Source organism: Sylvia atricapilla, chromosome 3, assembly GCF_009819655.1.
Source record: "Sylvia atricapilla isolate bSylAtr1 chromosome 3, bSylAtr1.pri, whole genome shotgun sequence".
In the NCBI taxonomy this organism is placed as follows: domain Eukaryota; kingdom Metazoa; phylum Chordata; class Aves; order Passeriformes; family Sylviidae; genus Sylvia; species Sylvia atricapilla.
The window spans coordinates 46,143,414-46,170,322 of NC_089142.1; the positions used below are offsets into that span (position 1 = coordinate 46,143,414).

General features: G+C 41.1%; 1 protein-coding gene across 5 annotated transcripts in view; it reads right to left on the reverse strand.

Moving 5' to 3' along the window:
* FYN (FYN proto-oncogene, Src family tyrosine kinase) overlaps positions 1-26,909 on the reverse strand; it is a 139,246-nt gene that overhangs the window by 23,762 nt on the left and 88,575 nt on the right. For 4 of the 5 annotated variants that reach the window (XM_066315268.1, XM_066315266.1, XM_066315267.1 and 1 more), the window contains 7 exons: positions 17,203-17,460; positions 16,560-16,656; positions 12,474-12,572; positions 11,277-11,380; positions 6,911-7,060; positions 4,435-4,599; positions 11-190 (listed from right to left, as the gene is read on the reverse strand). In XM_066315268.1, coding sequence (XP_066171365.1) covers positions 11-190; positions 4,435-4,599; positions 6,911-7,060; positions 11,277-11,380; positions 12,474-12,572; positions 16,560-16,656; positions 17,203-17,449 — 1,042 coding nt within the window. In that variant the 5' untranslated portion in view covers positions 17,450-17,460. Of the gene's footprint in view, positions 1-10; positions 191-3,809; positions 3,966-4,434; positions 4,600-6,910; positions 7,061-11,276; positions 11,381-12,473; positions 12,573-16,559; positions 16,657-17,202; positions 17,461-26,909 lie in introns of all 5 variants that reach the window. The other variant, XM_066315269.1, reaches the window with a different exon arrangement.

Genomic DNA, 26,909 nt, shown 5'->3' on the forward strand with positions numbered 1-26,909 from the left:
CTGGATTCACCTTTACTCATGTACTCTGTGACAATATAGATAGGCTCTTCAGATACCACAGCATAAAGTTGGACCAATTTGTCATGTTTTAGCTTCTTCATGATTTGGGCTTCCTCTAAGAAGGATTCTGGAGACATGGTGCCAGGCTTCAGGGTCTTGATAGCCACTTTAGTATTTCCATTCCACGTACCTACAAGCACAGACAGTTAGATTAAATATCTTCTGCTCCTTTTTCTGTCTGATGCCTAATGTAAGCAAGGAAAAAGTAGCAAGGACATTTAATATAAGGTTTTTTTAAAAAAAGTTTGGTTTCCCATGTTGCCTTATCATTATATTCCTCCCACACCTCCTTCATATTTTAGTCTTTTTCTGTTACACTGAAAATACTCCCATTTGCACTGAGGCACAACTGCCATTTGTCCTACTCAGACAATGTTTCCAGTGATCTCCACAGAAACCTTCTCTGAGCAAGAAACGTGGGACTGCTGAAACCCATCTTTGTGTATTCCCTTGCTAACAATTAATTGCTACAGACAACAACACAGCTCCAGTCACAGATTTGGACAACAAAACTGGTTAAATCAGAACTTCTCATTTGCAACACATTTGAACATTTTTGTTTTGTTCTGAGTCAGATGAAAAAAACAAACAAAAAAACCCCAACAACCCAACCCCCCCCCAAAAAAACCCAAACAAAACCAAAACCCCAAAAAACAAACCCTCCTGAGCAATAAATCCTGAATTGATTTCATTTTAGAAACACAGGAGTGTTTCCAAACTGAAATGTGTCTTTTTCCTTCCTCTCCTTATCCCCAAGAGCTGCTCATAGAAAATGAGGTGTTCCTGTCCACTTCTCTTTACTTGTGGTCAGCACTGAAATGAACAAGTTCCATCATTTTTCAGCCATCACCTGCCAAGCCTACTGGAACACCAAAAGCCTGCACAAGAACCTGGAGAGAGCTGGGGAATGCTGACTCAGGGCATCCTGCAAGAGGTGGGGGCTTCACTTGAGGGTTTTTTGTTTGGTGGGGTTTTTTTGGTGAGGTGTTTTTGTTTGTTTTTGGGGGGTGGGGATATTTTTTTTGTGTGTGGGGAGGAAAAGGAAGGAAAATTCAAATGGGCAGAAATACCACTTTCCTGCTGCCTTCTGGCTGTCGTTTGCCCAGACTAGTCAGAACCCTGCTCCAGAGTCAGGGCTGACATGGCTTTGAATGTGATCTGTAGATAGGGAGCTGCTGTGTGATAAGGCAGAACAACACTAAATGACTTCAGGAAAAAATCACATTAAAAACTACTCCTCTGCACTTAAGCCTGAGAATAGCAGAAAGCCCACAAAGTACACAAAGACTGTGTAATGAAAAAAGGTGATGTGCAAAATAACCCAGTTTGTTAAAAGTACATGAACAATAACAGGGCTCAGCTGCTGCATGGAAATTGGTTAGGCCAAAATAACTTTATCATAAGCTTTTGCTTACTAAGAGTATAAAATGAGCCATAAAATTGATCCTTTTTTGTGCAAATGCTCAGGTCCCAGGTCCACCTTGCCTGGCTGAGGTTAGCAGAAGAACAGTAGAGGAGCTGCTGCTCCTGTGCTGCTCCTCACTTTTAAAGGGCAACCCCAAATATCTGGGGGGGCGCTTGAGGCACATTAGTCCAAAGTGTGCAGTACAAGTTTAGTTTTCATTATGCCTTGATTTCCTTCTGCCAGTTCAGCGTGAGGTATCACTGTACCGTCAGTGGAGTAATGCCTTGAGTTACCACCTCTGCTACCCCAGCACAATTCAGAAGGACTCCTGAAGCCTTAATTCCTCTCAGTCCTTCAAACCAGAGCTGAAGCAGGACTTTGCTCTAGTGACAGTCCTGTGTAAGCTGGGAAGGATGTGGTTTTGCCTCTAATTTCAAGCAGGGTGGCCAAAATCTTTTCTGATAAGTGACAGGGAGCGTTTTTCATCTGGAGTCTCTGAGGCTCCAGACTGCAGCGTGCCATCGGTCACGGCCACTTTGCAGAGGTACCACAAATTATATGAACCAGGAATAAAACGAGAGTTTCATGGGCACCAGAGTTGCATTAATAAAATAGTATCTCACCTTGTGTGTTAACAGGATTAATTGTGTACTATCTCTTTTAATAAAAATCCCCAGACTTGTTCTATTACCATGAAGTGCTTTCAGCAAGTCTGTTTTTAAATACTTCTATGACTTTCTCCGGTTTAAAAAAAGAAAATCCATTAAAAATGTTAACTTATCCGCTCATCCCTGATTCCAGTTTAAATTCTTCCATTTTCTTGTTCTGTTTTGGTATATTTCTCTAACAGAAAAGTAGCATAGACTTCCCTCTGAATTCCTCCCATGTGTAGTTAGTTACTACTTAATGTGTTTTTATTAATTTTTGCTGTGTTAATCTACTGCAGTTTGGTAATGCTTCTGGGCTGTAAATGTTTTTTACTACACATTAAGAAACATAATTTCATAATTGTAATAATAATTTTTGCATCTCTGACAGATACTTGGTAGTGGTACTTGGCATTTTGTTTCTCATAGCTGATTTTTTTCTTTTCTTTTTTTTTTTTTTTTTTTTACATTTGTTCTTTTAACTTGTATTGAATTAAGATCTGTGGCACACAGAGCTGACCACTAAATATTAACAATTAACATCAACTGGAAACCTGTGCATGCATTCAAGATAGAGAACAAGAAGGAGAAACTGCAATTATTTGGAAATGACACTAGAAATATAGGCAGCTTTCTTTGCAACAGGTTAACTAATTCTGTGAGATTCTATAAATTTCTGTATTTCTGGTCCATACATTTTGTAAATCTCACAGACTTGCTGCTGTGCTCCTTGCTGTAGTCCTGCAGTGGTAAACAGCTGCAAGAACAACCACTGGTCGTTCTGGCTGTACATATTTTTGTGCCACTACAACAAAAGGAGTGGTCGAACTGCCCCCTCAAATTTTTGTGAAGAAACAATATATTGTGATTCTTTATTTGAACTGGTAATTTTAGAGGCTCTACAGAATGCAATTTGGAACAGAAATTGGGGCACGTCTCATGAAATGGCCACTATATTGTGTTTCAATGCTATGGCCATACTAAGATTTATGTAAATTGTAAATTACTTGTTGTTTTATACTCATTAAAAGAATAAGCCCCATGATGGGTAAGTTAAGCTGGCCAGTGTGCAGAAAACAATGTCAGTGGATTTGGAAAAGGTCAAAGGTCAGTATTTCTGGACTTCAAAGTGGAGGTTCAGCTGGGCCTGGCAAGTTTTGCCTCTGTTGTCCCTGATCTCTATATTGAATTACTGGGTTCTGCTGCAGACACAAATTTCAAACAGACTTGAAGGAGTGGATGCATGGGAAAGCTAGCTTGACAATATCAGCTTGCTGATATTTGCCATTATGTTTAAACTAGGAGAGTGGACGGAAACATTTTCAGGGTCTGATTCCATCAGTGCTACAACACAGGAGGAAAGAAAAGTGTCTACTTACCAGATGAATTTCTAGTTAGCCATTCTGCCTTACAGGTTTAGCATCGTTCCTATTTTAATACCTAGCAATTGTGTAGTCACCCAAATAAACCCAATGCAATTAATGAATTTAATGCCCTAACCTCTCATACCACTGTGTGCAAGTGAAAGGAAGCCTCCCCGTGGATTACTCTATTTACGTTTGATTGTTTCAGGCAACATAAACTAACATTTCATACTATTCTGATCTTTTAGCTTTAAGATCTAAACTTGAAATGTTTATTTCTGCCAAGAGGGCCTTAAAAGATCCATCCAAAGCAAAATATATTCTCTGCCTTACCACGCCACACTTCAGCGAAACACCCCTGACCAAGCTTCTGTTCCAGAAATAATGAATCACGTGCAACTTCCCATGCATCTTTAGCCAATCCAACAGTTTGTGGGGTATTATTCGTAGCAATCACAGTTAAGTTAAAACACAAACCATCAGCTTTCTCTATAGGAGAGGAAATTAATAAAAAAACACACTTATAATCCAAAATTATGCATGCATTGAGAAAGATGGAAGGTGAGGGTCTCTCAGTGCTGCATTAAAGTTCATTTTGCAAACACTGTTTTTTGGATGCTGGAGGTAAGGACTTCTTTTGTTAGCTTGCAGAAACAGGCTTCTTGGTATAGCTGAGAGATTACCATGAGAGCCTTGATTTATTATTAGGACAGTGGTAATTTGTCAAAATCAAGACCTTCCAAGGAAACATGGATTTCAGTTTTCTTTTGCCATCAATTATAGTGAAAGTTGAAGATTAAAGAATTTCAAAGTCAAAGACACGATTCCAATGACATTTTTCCTAACAGTTTTCCCTACTAGTTCTTTTTCTTGTGGGTCACAGTGTCCTACATTTTCACCTTCCATCTTGTAATTCCCACACAGAGAGCTATTTTAGAGTAATTATTTTGCTCCATACCCATCCATACTTCCCCAAACTGCCCATTTCCCAGTCTCTTGATCAACTGTAGGGATTCTCGTGGAATTTCCCAGACATCTTTGGTTTTGACAGACAGATCAGTAAGCCTTGGCATTCCTTTATGACAGGGGACTACTAAGCGGCAGCAAAGACCTGCAGCTCTCTCTGATGGAGCCAGAAGTGAAGCCAACAGCAAAGGAGAGGAAAGAAAAAAAAGTGTGACATGAAACAAATACAGTAAGCATAAAAACAATGCTACTCACAACAGCTGTTAGTTGCATACCACAAAGCATCCTGAAAGATTAGGAATTGAACATTGAAACATATTCATTTGAGACAGAACAGGAAATATTTTAGTCTCTGCACAGCCTGAAATGGAAGATGACCACTTTTGGTTTCTCTGGTGGACCCAGGATTTCCCTCCTCCCACAATGCTGCATTAAGATAACCTCTGGAGTGACTGGGTACGGTATAGCTTCCTAAAAATAATCTGTCAATTACAATCTGAATTGTTTCTGTACTGAGTAAAAGAAAACACAGAGAAGATTAACTACTTTGTTTTCTGAAAAATCACATCCATGAAAATTTGGTGGACTTTTTGTAGCCTGGGAAAAGGCATTTTCTATATTCTGCTCTGTGAAAAGGTGTCTTTGTAGGTGTCATGCAAGTCTGACATTCTTTCTAGAGCAAACCTTCATTAGCATATGCAGCCAGTCCTACATTGTTTGGGGCAGGTTCATGGTATCAACTCTTGCAAAGCTTCACAGAAGACTGAACTGTGACAAAAGTCACACAAGATATTCTGGCAAGAGTAAAAACAATGATATATACAAACACATATTGATGAGTATACCATGCTGCTCAAAGCAGACTACAATATAAAGCCTGCACAGAGACTTGCATCTTAAAGCAGGTGCAGCAGAGCAGAACAAGGTGGGGAAGTGCAATTGGCACTTCAGACTCAGACATAATCTGTATTCTTCTGGGCAGAATTTCCTTCTATGCAGGTGAACAGGTTGTTTCAGCAGCATAAGGTGGGCAAGCACTGAAGCTCCTTGCAACACCAAGCTCCACCTCATTAGCACAACTGTGCACTGTGGCTCTCCCAGAATGCAGAGTGCAGAGCAGGCAGTTAGAGGGAGCCCTCATGGTTTGAGTCAGCTGGGGCTGGGATGGAACAAGGGCTCCTGTGTTCACCTGGGTCCTGGAGACCGCAGGGGAAACATCTGGAGTGCTGTGCCATGCCTCCAAAACTACCCTGCCTGGAGCCTGCTGATTATGCCTCCATGTTGCACAGAAATGGCTGTTGCCAGATCTATTTGTTTCAGCACCTGTGCATGGAAAATACCAAATAAGCTAACTACAAGAAACTAAAATTTGACATATACCAACTAGTACAGTGAGGCTGTAAATTATATTTCTTATATGTGTGGTTTTATACCTCATTTAGCTTGAAGTACAGTCACCAGAAACAACTAGAAATTCTCCCTGGCACCATACACCCTTCAGGAATTGGGTGGAGAAGACAGCCAGATGTCTAGTATGAATAGCATAAGAATACAGCAGACAGAATACAAAGAATACAGAAAAAATGCCCCACAGAGAAGTTGATTTCCCAAGTAAAAATTATGAAAAGCTTTTGAGCAGCAAGCATTTGGGGTAATCTGTTAATAATATTATTAAAAGCTAAAGTAAAGGGAAAAAAACCCCAAAGAGCGAATAATTCAAAATACAAATTTCTGCTTAAAAAATTACCAAGCTGAGAAGCATGGCAATCTCCTGTGTAAGAACTAGTTGTCCTATGCAGAGGTTTGGGGGGCTTTGAAGTTGCATTTGTTGTACACCAGTTGCCAGTGACAACAGGACATACTTTTGGGTGGAATAGTGCATGCCACACTTTATTCACAGGAATAATTTAAAAAAAAATTTGGTGGGTGGACACAAATAATGTGCATAAAGAAACAAGCATATTGCCTTATTTATTTAACATAATTTAAATATTAATACTTTGCACATAGAACAAAAATCTAGTGGGAAAATATATATAATGTATCTAATACATGCAAACCTTTTGGCCATTGTTTTAGGTGGCTGAATTCCACCAATTCCTATTTGCTTTATTAGCAATAGTGTGCTGTAAAATGGCACATATTAACACCCACTTATTCACAGAGAATTCATGCTTGGAGATGTGCAAGTCAAATTCGGTAATTCTGTTTGCTTAGAAGAGGGAGAGCTGACAAAACCTTTAGCACAGTAAAGTGTTAGGTTTTAAAAGCTCTGCTGCTGTATCCTGTGAACAGCACTCAAAGACATTTATAACTCTAATGGGAAAGGGATAACAGAAGATGCATTACAACAAGCAAGAGTCATAGATCAAATGACTCTTTAGGGGATCTTACACATACATCAGCTCAGTAGCAAACACTTTTGTTTTAAAATACTTCAGAGTGCCATGTATTATCTGAAAAATTACCTGAGTAATGCTGAACCAGCTGCTGAAGAGTTTCAAATTGTGCCCGAGTTGTGATATAATATCCACCATTGTCAAGTTTACGAATCTTATAATGTTTGACATGATCTCCTTTCATATCATCCCAGTCTCGAATAGACAGGGAATAGGCACCTGTTCCAAGCAAAGGAGAAATAAAAAATAGTAATTAGCTTTTAGTCACAAAGATTTCAGTTTCCTGGTCAGTTGTTACAAAGTGAAAGAGAAATTGCTTCCAAAATGCTCACTGTATCCTGAAAAAGAACAAATTAATCTAACACAACGAGATAAGTGTCAGAGAAATCCTGGGATGTTCATACCACGTTCTAGAAGGATACCGGGACTTCTGTGTAAATGAAAACTCACATTTTAACATTTACTTCTCCAGGCTGTTCAATCGACTTTTCCTATTCAAAGTGTCAGGTTACATTGCAAATACTGTACTTTATGTAAATGCCAGTGGGTGGTAAATACCAAGATTTTCACAAGAAGCTCTGGAGATAATAACTATATGTGGGCAGTGTTACCTCGAGAGATCATAAACTTCTTTATAAACAACCAAATAAGCATACTTTGTACACCACAGTCTTTGGGAAGTAATACTACACCAAGACTGAGCACCAGTAGATCTGCAAGAACTTCATGTTTAACTTCCCAAATCCATGTGGGATTTTAGAGCTTACTAGTGGGATTCAGATGCCCTAGCACAGGGATTAAGTGCCATGTGAGATGCCTAAGGACATGCTGCTTGGCAGTTTTCTCACAGGCTGTCACATTTTTCCAGCCATGTGGATGCCCTGCAGGCATTTGCAGTGGCTCTGGATGCGCACGGCCAGGTAAAGGAACCTCAGCTGATGGGCTCGATTTAGTTTTAGGTGCAGTGGTGGCAGTCTGCAGGTGGGCTGGGAGCTTTATTTATCTGCCCATACATAAACCTCTGGTGCTGTGAGGGTGGCTGAATCCCAGCCCAGTTTCCATGAGTGTTATGGCACTGTGGTATAATGCCAGCCTGGGCACTCGGTGTCTGCAGTCACGGGCAGCTGAACAGAGCCTTGGCTTCCTGCTGACTGCAAAAACACCTCAGTGGGCACCTATGTGGGGACCTGCATGTTCAGGTCTCTTACACTGGAGGACATTCCTGTTTCACAGCCAGTGACACACATGTTGGTTCTCTACAGTGTCACAAGCAAAGCCACTTTTTTACAGCACTCTCTAAGGCAGCATCGGAACAAAAACATGGCCCATTTCAAAGGCAGGAAAGAAAACACTCATGGCTCAGACAAATATTGTGTTTACTCAAGGGAATTTAGGCATTAAAAGGAAGAAGAGGAAACTGTCAGCTGCAGAGAGCTCAGGAAGGCCCTCCTTCTGGAGCCTCTGCTCCTTTCACCAGTAACCATGTCAGCCAGGGGCAGAAAAAGAAAATAACCAGCAAACAGTTTTGTATGGCATGAAAGGTGGTCCCAGTATAAGGTGTCTTTCTTGGATGTATCCTCAGGAAGAAGCCTCCTTGACCACATTAACAAACAACAGGGTGGCTCATCCCTGAGGGAGATGCAAAATGCCTCCACCCTGACTCCAAGGATTTCTCAAATTCCCTATTGTTTGTCCCCTATATAGAAGGAAAAGAGCCAGCCCTTAAAACAGATGATTCTGGTTTATTTGAATGGGAGTTCCTTAAAGGAGTGACAGGGGTTATTTTATGCCTCCTTTTTCTTTCTTTTTTTTAAATTTTATTTTACTTTTATTTATTTATTTTGGTAGGGTTGGAGCTAGGTGATCTTTAAGGTCCCTTCCAACTCCAGCCTTGCTGTGATTCTGTGATTTCTAAGTGTAGAAAAATACTGTTTGTTTAGGATAGTTTTCTGAAGAGGTTCTCCCACTGAGTCAGTACATTTCTCTCAACTAGGAGTTCAAAGCTTTTTGGTGATTTGCAAGCACGTCTTCTGCATGCTTTGTACCACCACTCTGGGCTGTACATTGTCAGCCTCCTTTCAGGATTTTCCAGGCAGTCTTCTCCAGCTCCTCATTTCTGAGTTTTGATCCATTGGCAGCAGCTGTATTTTCTTTAGTCACGCTCCCTGCATATCTGGTCACTATTTTAGATTCTTTAGGAAAATGTAAACAATCTGTGGCTCCAGGTCTGCAATCAGAGCTGTGTGGGTGGCCCTCTGTGGGCCCCCATTGACCTCAGATCAAGTTGCAGGACTGGAGCTTTAGTTCAAACCTGGACATAAACAAGAACCAAGATGAATTTCATTATTCGTTTATTTAGGCTGTTGGTTATCTATGCTATTCATTATTATCTGATGATAAATTTAAATACAAGAGATATAAATAATAAAAACTTGGGATAGAAATACATCACAATATATCATACTAATTATTTTTTTAAAAAGCCAAACAACTAAAACCAGACATTCTTGAAAGGTGGAGATTGAAACCAGGTGAAGGATTAGACAGACAAGAGCTGATGAAGTACCTGGGTAGTCAGGCATTGAAAAAATGAAAAGTCACCTCCATATGATTTATTTTGAAAGAAAGAAAAGAAGGCAACCATGATCAAGGGAGGTTAAATTCATGTTGAAACCATCCATGATGATACTTCTAACATGATCCTAATTAATTTTATTATTGTTATTATTTAAAGCAGAAAGGACAATTCTAGGTCATAAAACAATTTCTGCCTTAAGCCCACAATGACTAGTTGGGGTGGGGCATTTTGAGAAGACATGGCAGAACACACCATTTGAGCCCACCCAATTGATTTTTTTCTCTCTCTTCAAAAACAAGCTCTCTGTTTTCTTCTAACAACATACTCAAACAACACAAGGATGAGAAAGGAAATAGGCATTTTTACAAAAAAACCCTATATTTGTTTTTTTCCTATAGTTTTATTGCAAACTCTGATTGAAGATGTAGAAACTCTTAAGTTCAAATGCAGAGAAATTAAACTTGCTGCTCTAAGTCCATCCATGATGGATTATTACTATATTTCCCCAATGCTTTTGTGTCTCATGAGAAATTAGAAAAACCCCTGACTTAGCTAAGTAAACAGCGCTGCAAAACATATCCCCAGCACTGTATAAAACCTGAGGAAACCAGACTAAACTGATAATGTGGTTTAGAGAAACAGTGTTGTGCTTGTTTTTAGGATCCATGGCTGCATATGAGTGAGTTTTTAAACTTGGCACAGAGTGGGATGAAGTCCTGCTCCTCACACACATCAGAGCAACTGCTGGTGAAAAAAAACAGGTGGAGGCTATTTGCAGAAAAAGAGCAAGTTAGAGCCTGTCTTGCTCCTGGTAAGAGTGCCTCACTGCTATGGGATGCTATGGTGAAGCTGTGGGGCGACAAGAAATTGTCTTCCTGGAACGACAGCAAGTCTATTCAGATTTTGCATCAAAAACAGTCTTCAGAGTTATAAAGGAAGGAAGAATCAAAGTGGCTTTAGGTGGGAGTAATGCAAAACTTACAATTTTAGGTGATTGAATGCAGCATCTGAAGATAGGTCAGGGAGAGAGTCGTGCAAGTCTTGATTCTCTTCTTTAAACTCCTTCACTAGCCATGACATTTTGCATGCTAAGCCTAGCTGATAGTGTGCTCTGATCAAAGCACTGACAAGTCGGTGCTTTAATTATGTGAACCGTCATTAGACTACAGAACTTGTATGGAATTAATTCTAGTGACTTATGCCTCCCACAGCTTTTGTTTTGGATTGCTGGTTAATTGAGAAATGGCCAGGTTTGTTTTTACTTAGTTGCAGGCTTTCTGCTCAATGGTTGTATGAATTAAAAAGATCTTTTCATACATGTGAAGCTTTTGAAGAAGATGTTGACAGGCCCTGTGAGCAAAACGTAAAAGCAAAAATAGCACCCGCCAAGAAAACTGAAACTCTTCCAATATTTTTAGAGAGAAGGAGGAGAATACACCCTTCCACTTGACTTCAACAGAATGGATACAGTTGAATACTTTATGAATATGTTAATTAGAAGTATATTCAAGTCTTTTCCCTGTTAATGTGTGAATTTAAAACTGCTGCATAATTTTTTCTCTCTTTTTTTTGTTCCCTCCAAGAATCCAGCATTTTAAAGGATGACACCACGTGGCTTGCACTGCAGATACCACGGTTGAGCGTGATTTGTACTTTGGTTGTTCTCTACTTTGAACACTCACCCTAAGACCTAAGATATCCAGACATCCAATTCCCTAACACAAATACATGCAAAATGATACTTATCACTACCTTCACACCATTGAAAACAGTATTTCACACACTCAGCATAATATTTCTCATATTATCTTCTCATTCATAGTCAGAATAGCAGCCTAGCCAGAATGCCCAGCCTACCTTTGGTAGTTTCACTTTCCCGGATCAAGAAGGTACCTCTGGGGTTTCCAAACGACAGCAGCTGCCTCTCGGCATCTTTTCGGCCAAGCTTGCCGAAGTACCACCTTAAGGAAATATCAGAAATAGTAAGACAGATGCTAGGTAGCATTACTAAACAGTGTCACAAAGCCCAGACATGGAGGGGATTTTGTGTGGGAACTGTGATTACTCAGATACAGTCAACCATTTTTGTCACACTGTGTCTCTTTTATGCTGGCAAGCCCATGTGACAAGCCATGTAGTAGATGTTCCTTGTGCTGGGCAGTAGCTCTCTGCATTAAGCCTGTAATCAGTAGGTGCTGAGAACACTTGGTGTCCTCCAACAACAGCCAGACTTGGACAGAGAACAAGATGTGGTGGGTGGAGGGTATACACAAGGAAAAGGGCACAGAACTGTCACTGATGAAAGGCAGTGTTTGTACAGATGTTGCTATAAATACTTGACTCATATAGTGATTTACTAGTACTCAATATTTTTGTTGCAGCACAGCTATAAAATCTCAGTGGAAGGACAAGATTCAACCACTTTACTTGTGGCTCCATATGCGGCTTTCAGAATTACAGCTTTTATTCCTTCCTGCAGCAATGTTTTTGTGATGTTTCACAATCAGCCAAGGACAACCTGAAGTACAGACTCCAGCAGTACCTGCTTAGCTCTGTAAGCTCCTCCACCGTATCTTTTATATTGGAAATTACATGAATACACACATCACTTCTTTTCTTTGCATAGATGGGTCCTCATTAGGCAGCTTTCTATGCATTTTGGGCATCCTACCTATCCTAGGATTTGTATTTGTTGATACAATGTGCCCTCTTTAATGGACAGTTTGAACACTAATTGAATCAAAATATTTTTACAAGTTGGTTCAGGAAAAGCAAGGGCACCTTTTGGTTAAAGCTTGAAATTAGCTGACAATTGAAAAAAGGAAGCAGACCTGTGTTCCTTTAGGTTTTCTTCCTTTGTTTTGACATTGAAAAAGCACTGAGCTGGTGCTTCTTTTGTTACTAATTACCTAATTATTTATCAGTGCAGTTAAGACCTGAAATAAATATAATGTAAGTCATTTGAAAAATTGCTGCAATCAATCAAAACCAACTCATCACACCTCCTTCTAATACAGCACTAATGGGTCTTTAGAACAAGAAAAGAAAACATACTCCTCTGCTTGGATGGAATCGACTGGAGCCACATAATTACTGGGAATGTAACCAGTTTCGCCTGTTGTCAAGGAACGGGCCTCCCACCAGTCTCCTTCCCTGTGGAAACAGAGGTGAGGAAGAGAAGTGAGAGCAAGACACAGCTGTAAAGACAGTGATCTGACTTCATTAACAGCACCCAAAACTGCATGGCCCTAAGAAGCCACATCAACTCATCTCTTTATCACTGACGTGCTTCTGAGAGAGCTGTTTGCATCTAAACCAATAATATGCATATTTCTTTACACCTACAATTACTGCAGCAGTGATTAGTACTGTAGCCTTTCAGATGCAGCATAATAGCATGAAGAGGCAGAACAGCCCAGGGTAATCAGGTTTGGTGAGGGCTGGATTTGGACTAGAATACTGAAAACTGTATCCATAGCAATTATTCTAATATAGACCCTTGAAAGAGCTTATAGGAAAATAGAAAAAATGAATGCTGTGCTCTGGTTTTGGCTGGGATAGAGTTAATTTTCTTCAAAGTAGCTGGTCTGGGACTATGGTTTGGATTTGTGCTGAAAACAGTGTTGATAGTGCAGGGATGTTTTCATTACTGCTGAGCAGCATTCCCCCAGTGCCAAGGCTTTTCAGCCTCTCACCCCCCAGAGAGGGGGTGGGGGTGTGCACAGGTCTGCGTGAGGACACAAAGCTGGGAGAGCTGACTCCAGCTGACCACAGGGGTATTCCATACCATATGGCATCATGCTCAGCATGTAAAGCTGGGGAAGAAGAAGAAAAGCAGGGAATGTTTGGAGCGATGACAATTACCTGCCCAAGTCGTGGTTAGACACGACAGAAGCCGCTTTCCTGGGGATGGCTGAACACCTGCCTGCCCATGGGAGGCTGTGAATGAATTCCTTGTTTTGCTTGGCTTCTGTGCATTACTTTTGCTTTATCTATTAAAACTGCCTTTATTGAGTCAACCTATGAGTTTTCTCACTTTAACCCTTCTGATTCTCTCCCTGATACCACCATGGAAGAAGTGAATGAGTGGCTGTGTGGGGCTGAGTTTTTCTCTGAGGTTAAACCACAACACAATGTCACATTCACTCCTCATGTTAAACTTCTATGAGCATAATGAATCTGAAACTCAAAGATATCAAAAAGCCATCTATCAACATGGCATTTCAGACGGCCCTTAAGGATCACACTTCATTGTCTAGATTCCCTCTGCTGGCCACCTGGAGGAGGTAGCACAAGACTCAGCTGCATTTTCAAATACTTACAAAAAGCTCTTCCTCTACAACATATAAATGTGAAGATGTTCATGCAGGACCATCTTAGGGCAGCATTCTGTAGGCTTAGCATGAATTTTTGTCTTACACTGGTGCACACAGTGGGACATGGTATTGCCTTTCAGACAATGCACACTGCTGCAGGATGTGCAGCTTTAAGAGAAGTTTATTTCTCAGCTTGTTGCAGGATGCAATGATTTGGGATTTAGCAATTTCAATTTTATTCCCAGCACCAGATTCAGCAGTGTTTAACTCCTACCACTACTAATAAGCATTTTCTTTTCTATTTCAGGACTGCTTAGAAACTGTCCGTTCCTCTCTCTGTAAACCAGAGACTTGTTCACTAAATAAAACACTATTACCAAATGTTACCAAAGAGTTACAGAAAACACACTGTCTAAGCTATTACTGGAAGGAAAGGTGGTGTCAAGGTGAACTCTTTAAATTTTCAACTTCCCTTTATTTAACAGATTAAAGGAGCACAAACTCTACAGAAAAAACTAGAAAACAGCTGTGATTAGTCAAAAAGAAGACACTTCCAATTCTACAGTTCAAGAAACACAAAGTGCAAATAGCTTTTGCAGAGGCTAGCAGTTGACACTATTTTAATACACCCTGTCTGTATTAGTATGTCAGGCAAATGGCCCTTTTTGTTTGTGTCTCTAGCATTGCCAGCTGAAGTGCTAACCCTTCCCCCATATGCTGCTGTAGAATTCTTCTGAGGCACTACGCCACACTGAGCTTGATAAATTGCACCATTCCATCTCTTCTCCTTACTGTGCACAGAGCCCACTAGATGGAGGTATTTTGTCATATCTAGGGAGGAAAAAAGCAGTCCTGTAGATGATCACAACATCAGGAATAACCCCCTCTGCTTTGACAGAGAAGTTAAATCTCTCAAACCACTGTCAGAAAGGAGAAGAAATGCAGGCTTTTTTCACAGCTCTTAATTTTAAACCTGCAGCTGGGGTAGGAGGCAGCTAATCAATGGGGCCAGACAGGGTGGGAATGCTGGGGATGGCCCAGTGTTTGGAAGCCCCAAAGTCAGGCTCTGCTCTGAACTGCTGTGCAGGTACCTCTTTCACCCAGACTGCCTTTAGTAAAATTTCTGGGTTCCAATCACAGGGATACTCCCTGTATGCCATTTCAGGTGTTGTGCTGAATGTTTACTCCAAAGCACAAATCATATTTTGTTTGTTGAGAGCTAAAGCAAAATCCAAATCTCTCCAAAAATTCCAGACAAACTACTTTTTTGCACCTATATGCTTTCTATTTGCAAGCAGCATTGGCAGGTGCTTAAAAATGGGGTTATTTCATAAAATTCCTGATGTAATTGAAGAGAGGAAGCATTCTTAGAGAAAAGCAGCTTTCTGGAGATTCCCAGTCTGGCTGTCACTACTCCAAGGGTGTGGCTAGGGCCATGTTTATAAGCAAATAGAGCTAACTACGATGGGAAGTGAGCTTCTATAATCTTACAGGAAAATCAATGGATGCTTGGTCATTTTTCCTTTCTTAGAAAACCCTTTTTCCAGGCAGGAATTACCTGCATTAAAATGCATGTACTGCAGCCACTGACATGAAGGGGAGTCTCTCAGTCTCACCAACTCCAAGGATAATTGCTCTGTAAGTGCTGGTGAGCACCGCCAGATTTTACCAATTGGCACATACAAAGTATTTGTATTGTGTGAAACTTCTTGTTTCAAGTAATAGCATAGTTTGTGCAAGGTTAGGAAAGCACAAGGCAATGAGAGCAAAAATGGATCACAGGTTTAAAAAGGGTTTGTTTCCAACCCCTAATTTAGAAGCAGAAAGGTTTTAAACTGCTGCTCCCTCTACAAGTTGTAACTGAAGTTTCTGTGCTTTCATCTACATCAAAGCTCTTTAGCTTCATGAAATATTCCACAGAATTACCTGACTTTTTAAAAAACTTCAACGTACATTGAGCCAATTCCAACCCTGCAGTTGCTATATAAAAATTAACAGTTGCACCAGGGGTGAATTTGCCTCATTGTCACATATTGTAAGAAAAAAAGAGAAGACCGATATCACAAACCCTTTAGAAAGAGACATACTTGGTCGTTAACCTGTTTTTACCTCTACATAACAGCAGTAGTGAACATAACACAGAGCCTGCCACTTTATGCTCTTAGCCAAGAATTACAAGATGTTCAGATATAGGTCAGTAGCACAGTGAGTTTTAGAAGTTATTTTTAAATCGCTAAGGGATTCTTTTTTCTATGGGCAGTTGATAGAATTAATTTTAAGTTGATGATTTCCAGGATGGAAATGTGGTTTTCATGTCAGATGCACCAGAACTTCCTATCATGTTCTGACTGCACCACTTACCTTTAAAAGGACAAAAAATGCTTTTAAGGTTGGCACGTGAGTCTGGATAAAGAATGTTTTGTGAATCAGTTTTTAGCTCATTTCTGTGCAGGGATATTTGCAGCGGATTGGAAAAAGTGTTAGTACATGCCTTGCAGAACCTCTATAGCTACTGATAAAGTACAGAGCTGGTAGTCTCAGTTCTGAATGTGGGGTTACTGTAAAATGTAAGCAGTAAATCACACAGTCTAATGCTTTTTTTTTTTTTTAAAGTAAAGCTGCATGTGGTTGAAGGGTTTTTTTCCAACAACACAGTACTTCGCAGAAGTGCACTAAATGCAAGGATGAGTAAGTAAGCATAGAGTAAATCCCCTCCACACTTGAATATCCAACATCAGATTTTACTAATAACATAAGCAAACATTATTGTAAACATTTTAAGTTTGAAACTATTAAAAAGTAGATTCCTAGGCCTAAAACTTACGAGCTGTTAAGTATCTGGAATTTTTCTCCTTTGTGAAAACTCAAGTCATCTTCTGTTCTTGCTTCATAGTCATAAAGCGCCACAAAGAGAGTTACACCTACAGAAAAAAGACAGGTGGGTTATACTCCATCACAAAACACAGGAGGGAAATGAACCTCAAGAGATTATGTGGCTAAGCCACAGCTAAGCTACTCCAGTTGCTGAGGAGCAAACCAAACTGAACCCTCCAACTTTCTGAACAATTCTCATCTCTCTGGTCTTCTGCAGCCAGTGGGCACTCCACCTCCTTCACTCCGTACAGTCACAAGATCCCAAGCAGGCAAAGGAGGTTGAAGGGACAGTTTAGACATAGCCATGCCAAGTATTTAACTACTTGAGGTGGCTCAGCCCACACTTTACATTCCCTGGTAGAGGGATGAGGCAGTTAGCCAAATTCGGCATGTATACATAATTTCTCAGTCCTAAGTGGATCTGCAAATTAGCAAAGGTAGGGGTGAAGACCCAACTCCACCTTCTTTCAATTCTTTGCACTATTTCATGAAATAACTCTTTCTAAAAGCAACATGCTGAGACAGTCAGGCAGGCCTCTGCTGTAGGCGTATGATTGACACTTTGAGCACTAAACGAAGACTTTCAAGCTCACCTGTTCCTCCTCTTGTACGCAGTGTCCCTGTATGAGAGGAAGAGTTGACTCCACCAAACACAGTCAGTCCTTGGCCTCCTGTGGCATGGAAGTTGTTGTAGTTTGGGATTGAAGTCACACCAAAGCTAGGATAGTGCTGCGGAGTAGGATCTGTCCCATAGCGGTAGCCTGAGCTTTGAGTTAAACTGCCATCCCTCTCGTCAGTCAGTTTTGTTGCTTCTTTATCCTTACATTGCACACAGCCCATTATCTAAAATCCTAGGAGAGGAAGGAAAGGATAGGCACTCATATGTTGATGCTCACCAGATCTCCTCCAAACTCACATATGATGAGGCTCATATTAAGCTCACTGCTCAAAAGTTAAGTACTTTAGAAAAAAAAACTGCAGTGGTTTGAACATAAACAGCAACATGTTGGAACAAAGCTCACACAAAATCTTTCCCTCAGGAATTTTCCATGAAGCCTGGGGAAGGGGGTCCTGCCTGCCCTTAGGGTAGTGGCAGATCTTTGTCCAGCCCTGACAGGCAATATTTTGCATGGAGTGACAAAGAGGATGAAACTCATCTTGCTCACCCTTTGCCAGGAGGATGTAAATGGCAGGCAAAGGACTCAGCCAAAAAAGTGCAGCTGGAGGTGTCCAAGACTTCCCTCAGAACACAAAATGAGGCACTTAGCTTGTGGTTCATATTTGGCCTTGCCAACTACAAAGGAGTGGACTTCACCTGAAGACAGTAAAACCCTTCTCCATTGCTGGAGCTCTGCATGGCAGGCAGAAAAGCAGCCACAGCGAGCCAAGAATTATTACAGCAGGAAAGTAGGAGGGAGTCTCAGAGGCCACAGCTCAAAAAAAAAGGAAGCTCCTTTTCATGCAGTACCAAATTTAAGGCTAAAACCACTGGTAACAGAAGGTGGGGCTGGCAAAGGTACACACATTAAGAAACCAGAGAAAGTCCCAGAAGAATTAGCACCTCAAGTGCAGAGCAACTGCAAGTACAGATTTTGCACAGGATGAAACTGAGAGGGTTTCAAAAATTACAGCTTCAAAAAGGTTGCTCCAAGTTTTTTAAACTCTTATAACCTCTTGTTCAGCACCCTCATGGGACACTACCAGGGCGTGGGTTAATCTCTCTTTATTTTAGGTGCCTGCCTCTCTCTGCATGGAGGGACACAGAGGCTGATCCACCACATCTCAGAAGCAGTCCTGCAAGGTTAGTCCTGTTACCTGGTGTTGCCTTTCTAGGCAACAATTGCTACCTCTAACATTCTGTTTACTAGCTCTAACTTCCTCTAATCCATGGGGTGGTGTTACTGAACTCTTTGCTACTGGCCCAAGTTGAACCTAGACACAAAACCTGAATTTCTGGAGTTGGGTGTGATGAACCTAGGGAATCAGATATTTGTCTGGGTGCATCCTTGATCTGAACCAGTACAGTGATTCTTAGATGCAACCTGACACACAAACAACATACTCTGAACAGTGGGGTTGGAAGAGCAGTGACAGAAAAAAAAATATCTTAAAAAATTACTTAATAGACATACTTTTTTTTTTCAGAATATATTAATAGACAGAGAGAAAATGCAGAAAAGAGGAAAAAAAACATAGTTAAGTACTTTCCCCCCACACATTTCTTTTCACATTTCAGACAGTATCTGTCACTTTGAGTGGATAAAAGGTCTGTGCTTTTTAAAATTTCCTAGTTTTTCTGTAGCTGCCAGGCTGGCTATTTTCTATGCCTTACCCCAACAATAACACAGGAAATTGTTTTTGACAAACTCCTGGGATTCAGAAAAAGAATGTCTCTGTGCTAATGCTTGAAAAATTATGCAGCAGCTCCCTGTTTTTCTGTGACGTCCACAGTCTGGATACCTACTTCCCACGTCTAACCTGCCTAACTGAAAAAAAACCTACTTCTGTTGAAGGGTATTTTCTAAAATTTGCATACTTCCAGTTACTCTACAAGTCTGTTCAGAAAAACAAGCACCATTTTGTTTGCCCAATGTGACAGTCATCCACAAGAAGGACCAGAAGGAGGATCTGGGAATATAGAGACCTGTCAGTCTGACCTTGGTGCCCAAGAAGGTTATGAAACAGATCACCTTGAGTGCAATCACAAGGCACACGCAGGACTACCAAGGGATCAGACCCAGTCATATTTAGTCTAGGACTGGATGGACATGGCCCTCAGTGCCATGGTCTAGTCGACAAGGTGGTGATCAAAGACTGGATACTATGATCTTGCAGGTCTTTTCCAACCTAAATGATTCTGTTATGCCGTAATTTTATTTCTATTTATTTCCTGGAGTTGTATTACCTACACTTAGCATGGGTCTACCCCCTCTTGCTCTTAGCCTGACTTAAAACTGCCCTTTTTGCATTTCTTTATTCCTTTCAAGACACCCCATCCACTCAGGAGGGTTCTCTCATCAAAACGTTTCTTTTTGGGAGAACAGAAGAATGGACTCCTGACACTTCACTTGCTGCATGGGTGGCATGAGCTGGGATCCCTCAATAAACTAAAGTAACAACTGGTTGAGAGAAAGGAGTTTGCAGCCTGGAGGCTGCAAACACACTGCTGCTGTTACTGCTGCCATGCTGACCAGGGCCTCTGCTCACCCTGGAAACTGGGTTGGAGCTGCAGGTGCAGAGTCTTGTGCATTCCAGGACCAGCACTGACACCAAGTGAGGGGTGTCACTCCTCAGGGATCATGAGATGTGCAGAGCTGCCCTGGCCAGCTTCATATCAGCTGTGAAAAACTGCTTGTGGAATCATGACTACTGCTTTTACCATTTCAGCAGCAGGATGGTGTGGTTCTGGAGACCCTTTGTTTGGAGATGTCACTCAGAACTGAGGTTTTCCTGGCTCCTCTCAGAACCAAGGCATGCTATGAGCACTGCCAGGGAGTGAAGCAGGACCACGTGGAAGGCAAGAGCCCTGTGGGGTGACGGCTCATCTCCCTGCTCTCAGCATGGGCAGAGCCCAGAAGGCTTTGGGCAGGACAGATGAGTCTGGGACTCACTCCTTGGACTCTGCTACACCTCTGTGAGAGCATGGCTGTGATGTGCAGAGAGCAAAACATGGGCAGTGAGCAAATGCTGTGTGGGAGATACACAAGAGAAATCCCAGCTCAACAGGAGGTGCTGACCACCTGAGCAGGGAAGAGTAAGCCATTAAATCAGCCTGCTTAAAGCTGCAACACGGGCTTATTCACCTCCAGGCAACTAAGTGATATGCAGGATTTACTGTTTAGAGAAGAATTTCACAGCCTTTTTGTTGGCTTGCAGACTTACATCCCTGTGAAATTCTATCACCTCCTCCCTTTCCCCTCCCAGCTCTGTTTCTCCTCTTATTTTTTTCCTATGTGCTTTCATGAAAAAAGCAGAGAAGAAAATGAAAGAAAAAAAGAGATAGGAAACATGAAATCTGGGAGACCAGTGGGAGGGAAAGTGGTTTTCTTGTTGCACATTCACAAACGTTCAACTGAGCAGGGAAAAAAAAAATCCCCAATGAAATCCAGGAATATTTCACATATAAATTTACAACTGCTGACAAGACAACCCTACATATTTCATTTACACATTGATAAGGAAAAAATTGAAAAGACAAATCAGCTGCAAAAAGCAAAATTTCTAAAAGTATTTATTCTGAAAAAAGTGAATAAACAAAGGGATGGTATACGTATGTACTGGTAGCTTAAAAATGGTTTGAGTTTTTATTACTAGGAATTACATGTATAGAGAACCATTGAATTATTAATGTCTTGATTTTGGTTTGGTTTTTGCTTGCTTTATCTTTTCTCTGGCAGTGGCAGCACACAGGGGAGGAGAATTTGATGCACAGTGAATGACTGACAAAATGGGCTTTTTCTTTCCCTTGTCCCCTCCCACTGTCACAGTGTCTAGACAATCCAAGTATAAAGACTGCTTGATTGCAGCCTCTTGTAAAATGTGACAGAGGGTGTTACATGCACACATCTTTTCAAGCCAAGTCCCTGCAAGTTGTCTGTTCTTGGCTCAAAGAAACAGCATCGTGGGGAGTTGGCTAAATGTGAGAGAATACATGTATGCATGTACTTGCCTAAAGTGATTTCAGCTTACTCAGGGATTTCATAGACAATAAATATCACCTCCATTCAGCACTGGCCTTTGTGTCAATGAATGGAATCCAAAAACTAATCTTCCTCAGTATTACAGAGCAGGATTTTAATATCCAAAAGTTTCATTTCCCTGCATGTCAGCATTTGGAGATGTGGAAGGCTGGAATTATTCAGCCAGCTCTGAGATCACTAAACAAAATCTGGAGTTGTTTTACACTAAACTCTCTATAGAGATGAGCATACAATGTTATTCATCCAACATGCTGTGCATCTTACAGTAAGGGAACAAGTTTTTAATCCATTTCCACTAGGAATGGCAGCATTTCTCAGATGTGTGGGTTATGGGTCACACAGCATTATCATAGTCTGACACTAGTAATGCTAAAAGGTATGTAAGTGGCCTAATTAAAACAAACTTTTCTAATGCAAGCAATTTAATTTGTTTATTTTGAAGTTGTGTTTTAATGTAGAACGTGTTTTCATGAAAACATAAACCCCCCCCCCATTTTCATGGATTTTGAGACTTCCTTAGAGACAAATGAAAATAAACATCATGGTATTTGTCTCTTTTCTTGTCCTTATTACATTTCTCGGACTCCAACATATATATTGTAAGCAATCCAACATGTGTCAAACCAGAAAAGCAGTTTCCACCCACATTGTGGAAACATTAGTTGACGAGGATATAAAATTCATTATTTCATTATTAATAATTTATATAGTCATAGCACCATAATCACTTTCAAGCAGGATACAGATGAAGGCTAAAGAGATGTATTAACATTATTATTATTACTGCAACTCATCCTCCTTTGGTTTTTCTTTATGTTCTTGATACAAAATGGAAGCCAAAACTGAAACAACCATCAAAGTCAGACATCCACTCCATTAACAAAAACAAAAGCCAGCCTCTGCTAGGCTAATCAAAGCCTAGGAAAAGTCCAAATGTAGCAGGAAAATTCCTTTTTTTATACTTCTATTTTAAAAGTAAAGCTGCAACATGTGATATCTGGAAAGCAAAAAGCACTGATTAACCTTTGCTTCTGCAGTAGTAAGCATATGGATAGGGGGAAGAATGGTGCAAATTCACTCCTTCCGAGCACCAGAAGTTTTCTCAGAAGCTTCTGCAACTCACAGCTGAAAGTCTAAAATATGGTACATCTTCAGAACCTTCTTTTTTTAAGAGTTGTAAGAGAAAACAGGTCCTAAGAGAGTTTGAGAGAGAGGTACTGGGAGATGCAGGGAAAAACCTGTCTACCCTGCACCCTTCAATCCATGCTGCGGCCTCTGTGCTCCAACCCTTTGCACATGAAAGGGAACTGGCACAGGAGAGGGTTCCAGCCTGCTGAAGAGAGCAGGTTCAGACCCAGCAGGGTGCATTCTCTTTCCTCCTGGATTTCTCTGGAATGAAATCTGATGGGTGTATTTTTCAGGCAACTTCTCTCAGTAAAAGAACATGAAAGGGATAGGCTCGATGACTGGTAACTGGCAACTGCCTTTTCCTGGCCAAGTCTTACAAATCTTGCCTGGAAAGCATCGGCAAGGAAGCTGAGTTACGAAATAGTTATGTTAAAAGGAAATCAAGCACAAAATCCTTGGCTTTGTTTCAGTCTCTGTGGTGAATCAAACTAAGGGTTGCATCCAGCATGGCTGTGAAAAATGAAATCTCTAAGGGCCATCTTCTTAGTGCTTTATGTTTTGCTGAAAGCACCACAGAACTATCAGTCTGTGACATCAAATAAACCAAATTTTATGAGCTACCGTAGGATGTAATATTCAAAATGCCACATTCTGAGTTACTGTGAAGATTCAAGTGGGACAGAAAATGCTTTCCAAGAATAAGAACTCAAAGAATTTTTAAGAGAGACTTTAAAAATTATTATGGATTGCCTCTTGGAGGCAGTATAGTGGGAATAATCAACAAGGGAAATTTACCCCGAAGTTGAAACATCTTACTTTCCATGCCCCATTAGTATCTCCCTAGAGAGAAACTGATGGATTACCTGTTTTGAAACACAACTCTGAGACACATTAAACTCCCAAGAGAAAAGTCTCACTCACCCACTTTGACCATTACAAGTGGCTAGGAAGGCATTCTAAGTTGGGCAACAAATAGGCACTTAAAACCAGTCTTATGTAGGTCAGTAATTCTCATGCTGTCTGCTTGCTGACCTCTCTTTGACTCATGTCTGTGCTGATGGGAGCATTTTGGATTTCCAGAATTAATACTGTGTCAGTTTCAAGCCAAGTCAAATGAAATAGATGGAATAAACCAGCAGTTATTATTGCATTATTTTTGTTTTTTATATATTAACTCCAGGACATTTTAGAGGACTGCCTATATTCCAGCTTAGCCAGTGATTTCACAATTTTTAGATCAGAGAGAGACAACAAATACTTGAAAATTCAAGCTCTTGGGTGTCATTCATTATTTCCCAGGCTTGTGGGTTGCAGGTTACTACATCTACATATAATTTTTATACTAAGGTCCGATCTAGAAAGAATATAATTTTACTGCATTGTGATAGATCTGGTTCAGCCTTGAACAAAGCCAGAAATTTGTGCAGAATTCTTGCATATCTACATGTGCACCACACTTGTCATGCTGCATTAAAAGATGTAAATCAGAGAAGACACAGTACTACCACTGGATGTCCTCTGTCTGTTAAAGATATGCAGAAAATGTCACATACACAAAGTCATATTCCTGAACAAAAGGCCAGAAAAACACCAGGGCAAAATTTCAAGTATGTTTCAAAACAACACTTAAAAATTCCTGGGCTGCATAATTTAATTTTTAAGGGAGACCTTTAATGCTTCACGCCAAGATTCTGCTTCAGTGGGCTGAGCAGAAAAAAAAACCCCAGCAGTTCAATTGTTCATCTGCAGCAGTCAAAAGTCAGGCTGCTGCCCAGTTTCCATGGACATCCATGGCTGGAAGAGCAGGAAGAGCAGTCTTAGCTGAGCTCCTGCTGCCATACTGCCCTGGTTCAAAGCAAATGCCTTTTACAGTGCTGGAGTGCTCTTACTATTGTTTGTTGTCAGCTTAGGGTTGCTTTGGAAGTTCCCTACAATGGTGGCAGAAGGGGCTGAGGAAAGGGAGCAGCTCCAGCTGCTCTGAGAAGAGCAGAGCCTGGAAGGGGCTTTGAAGTGCCATATTCTGCCCTGCTGTTTCTCCCCATTACTGAGTGACTGGGGACACAGCCCTGGAAACAACAGCTTCCTGACACTGCAGACAAGGTTTAAGTTTGAACACATGACTGCAAAGTGTGGCCCTGTGCTTGCCTTCCCTCTTTTTCCCTTTGGGACCAGAACTGAAAGATGAGTTATGAAAAATGAAGGTTTGGGCTTCACCTTGCCTGTTTAATTTCAGCCAGCCTCAGGGGTCAGGATCAGGGAAGAGAAGGTGCATGTTGAAGGATTCCACTGAGCTACAACCAGAGCCTTGGCTTCTGTCAGAGGCTGTGAGCACAGCTGTCCATGGGGCAGGGCGAGTGGCCACTCAGGGCCAGGAAGGAAGAGCAATGAATGTCTTGGTCCTTCTCTGGCAAGAGATTTACTACAACCCAGACAATCTGTTTATTATCCATATAGCTGTACGACCTATTTATTACAAGTTAGAGAGGAAAAAGGAAGTCAGTGTTCCAGCTGGGCAGGAGGAACAATGCCCACGTCCACGTGCTCTTTGAGGGGCAGTTGTGGTGGTGGGACTGGCTGGTAGCTGTCTGGTGGGGACGTGACCTGGCAAGGCCACAGGAAGCTGCATTACCACAGTGCTGTTTGAGCAGCCGTAATCAAAAGCTCCCCAGTGCAAGAAGAGAAGATAAACCCTCCAAACTGCCCATGAAAAGACACATCTCCACCCTTTCGGCTTTGTGCAGCTTCTTTGCCAGCCAAGACTGTGAATGTCGGGGCCTCATCTTTTTCAAAAAACAGTGAATTCTCTTCCACTCCCTGTGATACATCCCTTTCAGCAAAACCAAACCAGAACAAAACACAAGAAGCAATTAAAGGCTCACACTGCAACCTCTTAAAGTTACAGTAACTGAGTTATGCCTCGTACTGTCTCAGGGCTTTTATTACTTTGAAAAAAAAGATGCCCTAGAAAAATGCAGCAGTTCTGAGAAAAGGTTCTTCTGTGTTTTTTTGTTTTTTTTTTTTTTTTTTTTTTTTTTTTCTTTTCCCATCAGCCTCCGAACTTCAACTTGTAATCTAAAAGAAAAAGTCTTATGTGTAACTAACTTCAGAAGGAAAGCCTGCAGGTTTTATGCTCATGAACTGAAGAGCAAGTCAGACTCCAAACTGCACATAGGATTTTTTTTTAATGCTTAAAATGTGTTAAAAGAATCTTTGAAATTAAAAACTAATGGCAGAAGCTACATACAGTAAACATACCACTTACTCTACAGTTAACCCCTGAAAAGGACGGGTCGGTCCCTGGCTCTGAGAGAACACCATGTAAATTTAATGATTTTTTTTCAAGCGATTTCAAGCTACATTCCTCCTTCATCAGGCTGCTTGTGGCAGCTCTATTCATGAGCAGAGAGAAGTGGGTGGATGGTCTGCATAAGCATTTTGAACTAATGCACCTAAATTTTAAAGTGCCTTTTAAGTGTGTAAATTAGAAAACCTATAGCAAGAGAACAACTCCTGCAAATGCCAGAATAATTCTGTCTTGGAAAGAGAAGAAATAAAACAGGGTCTCCACTGATTTCCTCTTTCTTTTCTCCCATTAGGAGAACAGAAAGATGATTGCAGGTTGATTCACACTGTTCTGATTTTTTTCCTTCAATTCTTATTTTTAGATTCTACCCAGGATTAATGGGTGTTCATCTGACCCACAGTATGGGAGCGGCACAGAGCGGAGTGCCAAATGTGAATCAGGATGGGCAGGGAAGGAAGGGGGAAAAGGGGAAGGACGCAGTAAAGAATTTCTGCCTGTTTGACACTGTGGACTATGAAAGAGGTATAAAAAAAGATTTTCTCTCGAAAAAAAAACCCCCTCATGGCTCTCTCCCATCCCCCTTCACCCATGCAGGAATGAAACTAACCCCTTCTCTGCCTTGTCTGATTTCTGTTTTGTGACTGTGGAGGATGTGACAGCAAGAAAAATGGAGCAAGCTGAGTCTCAAATCAGGAGACTTACTCTGAAACCCTCCCAGACACCAATCCCTCCTGAAGGGGCTCTCTTCTAGGTTGCTACTTCTAACATTTTAATAGAGTTATTTAAATCCCTTATTTGTCCAGTTACACTGGGGGTAAAAACACTCTTCTTCCTGAACACGAGCAAGTATTTGCCTGTGGCCAGCCCACAAAGAAACCCCCAGCTTTCTCACCATCATTGTAGCTGACTTCATCTACAACAGCAAAGATGCTGACAGGTGGGGTCCCCAAACTGGGTGGCAACCACATTGTGATAAAGGCAGTGAGTGCCGAAGGTACTGACTACACCAGTAATGGGGACACACAGAAACTCTGCCTATGCTCACACACCCACAGGAAAGTTCTCTAATGAGACCCATTGTGTCAAACCCAGCTGTTGCCACTGTGGTTTCAGTGTATGACAGCAGCTTACTGCTAGATGACACCTTAGGTAAGTTTACTGTGTCTGG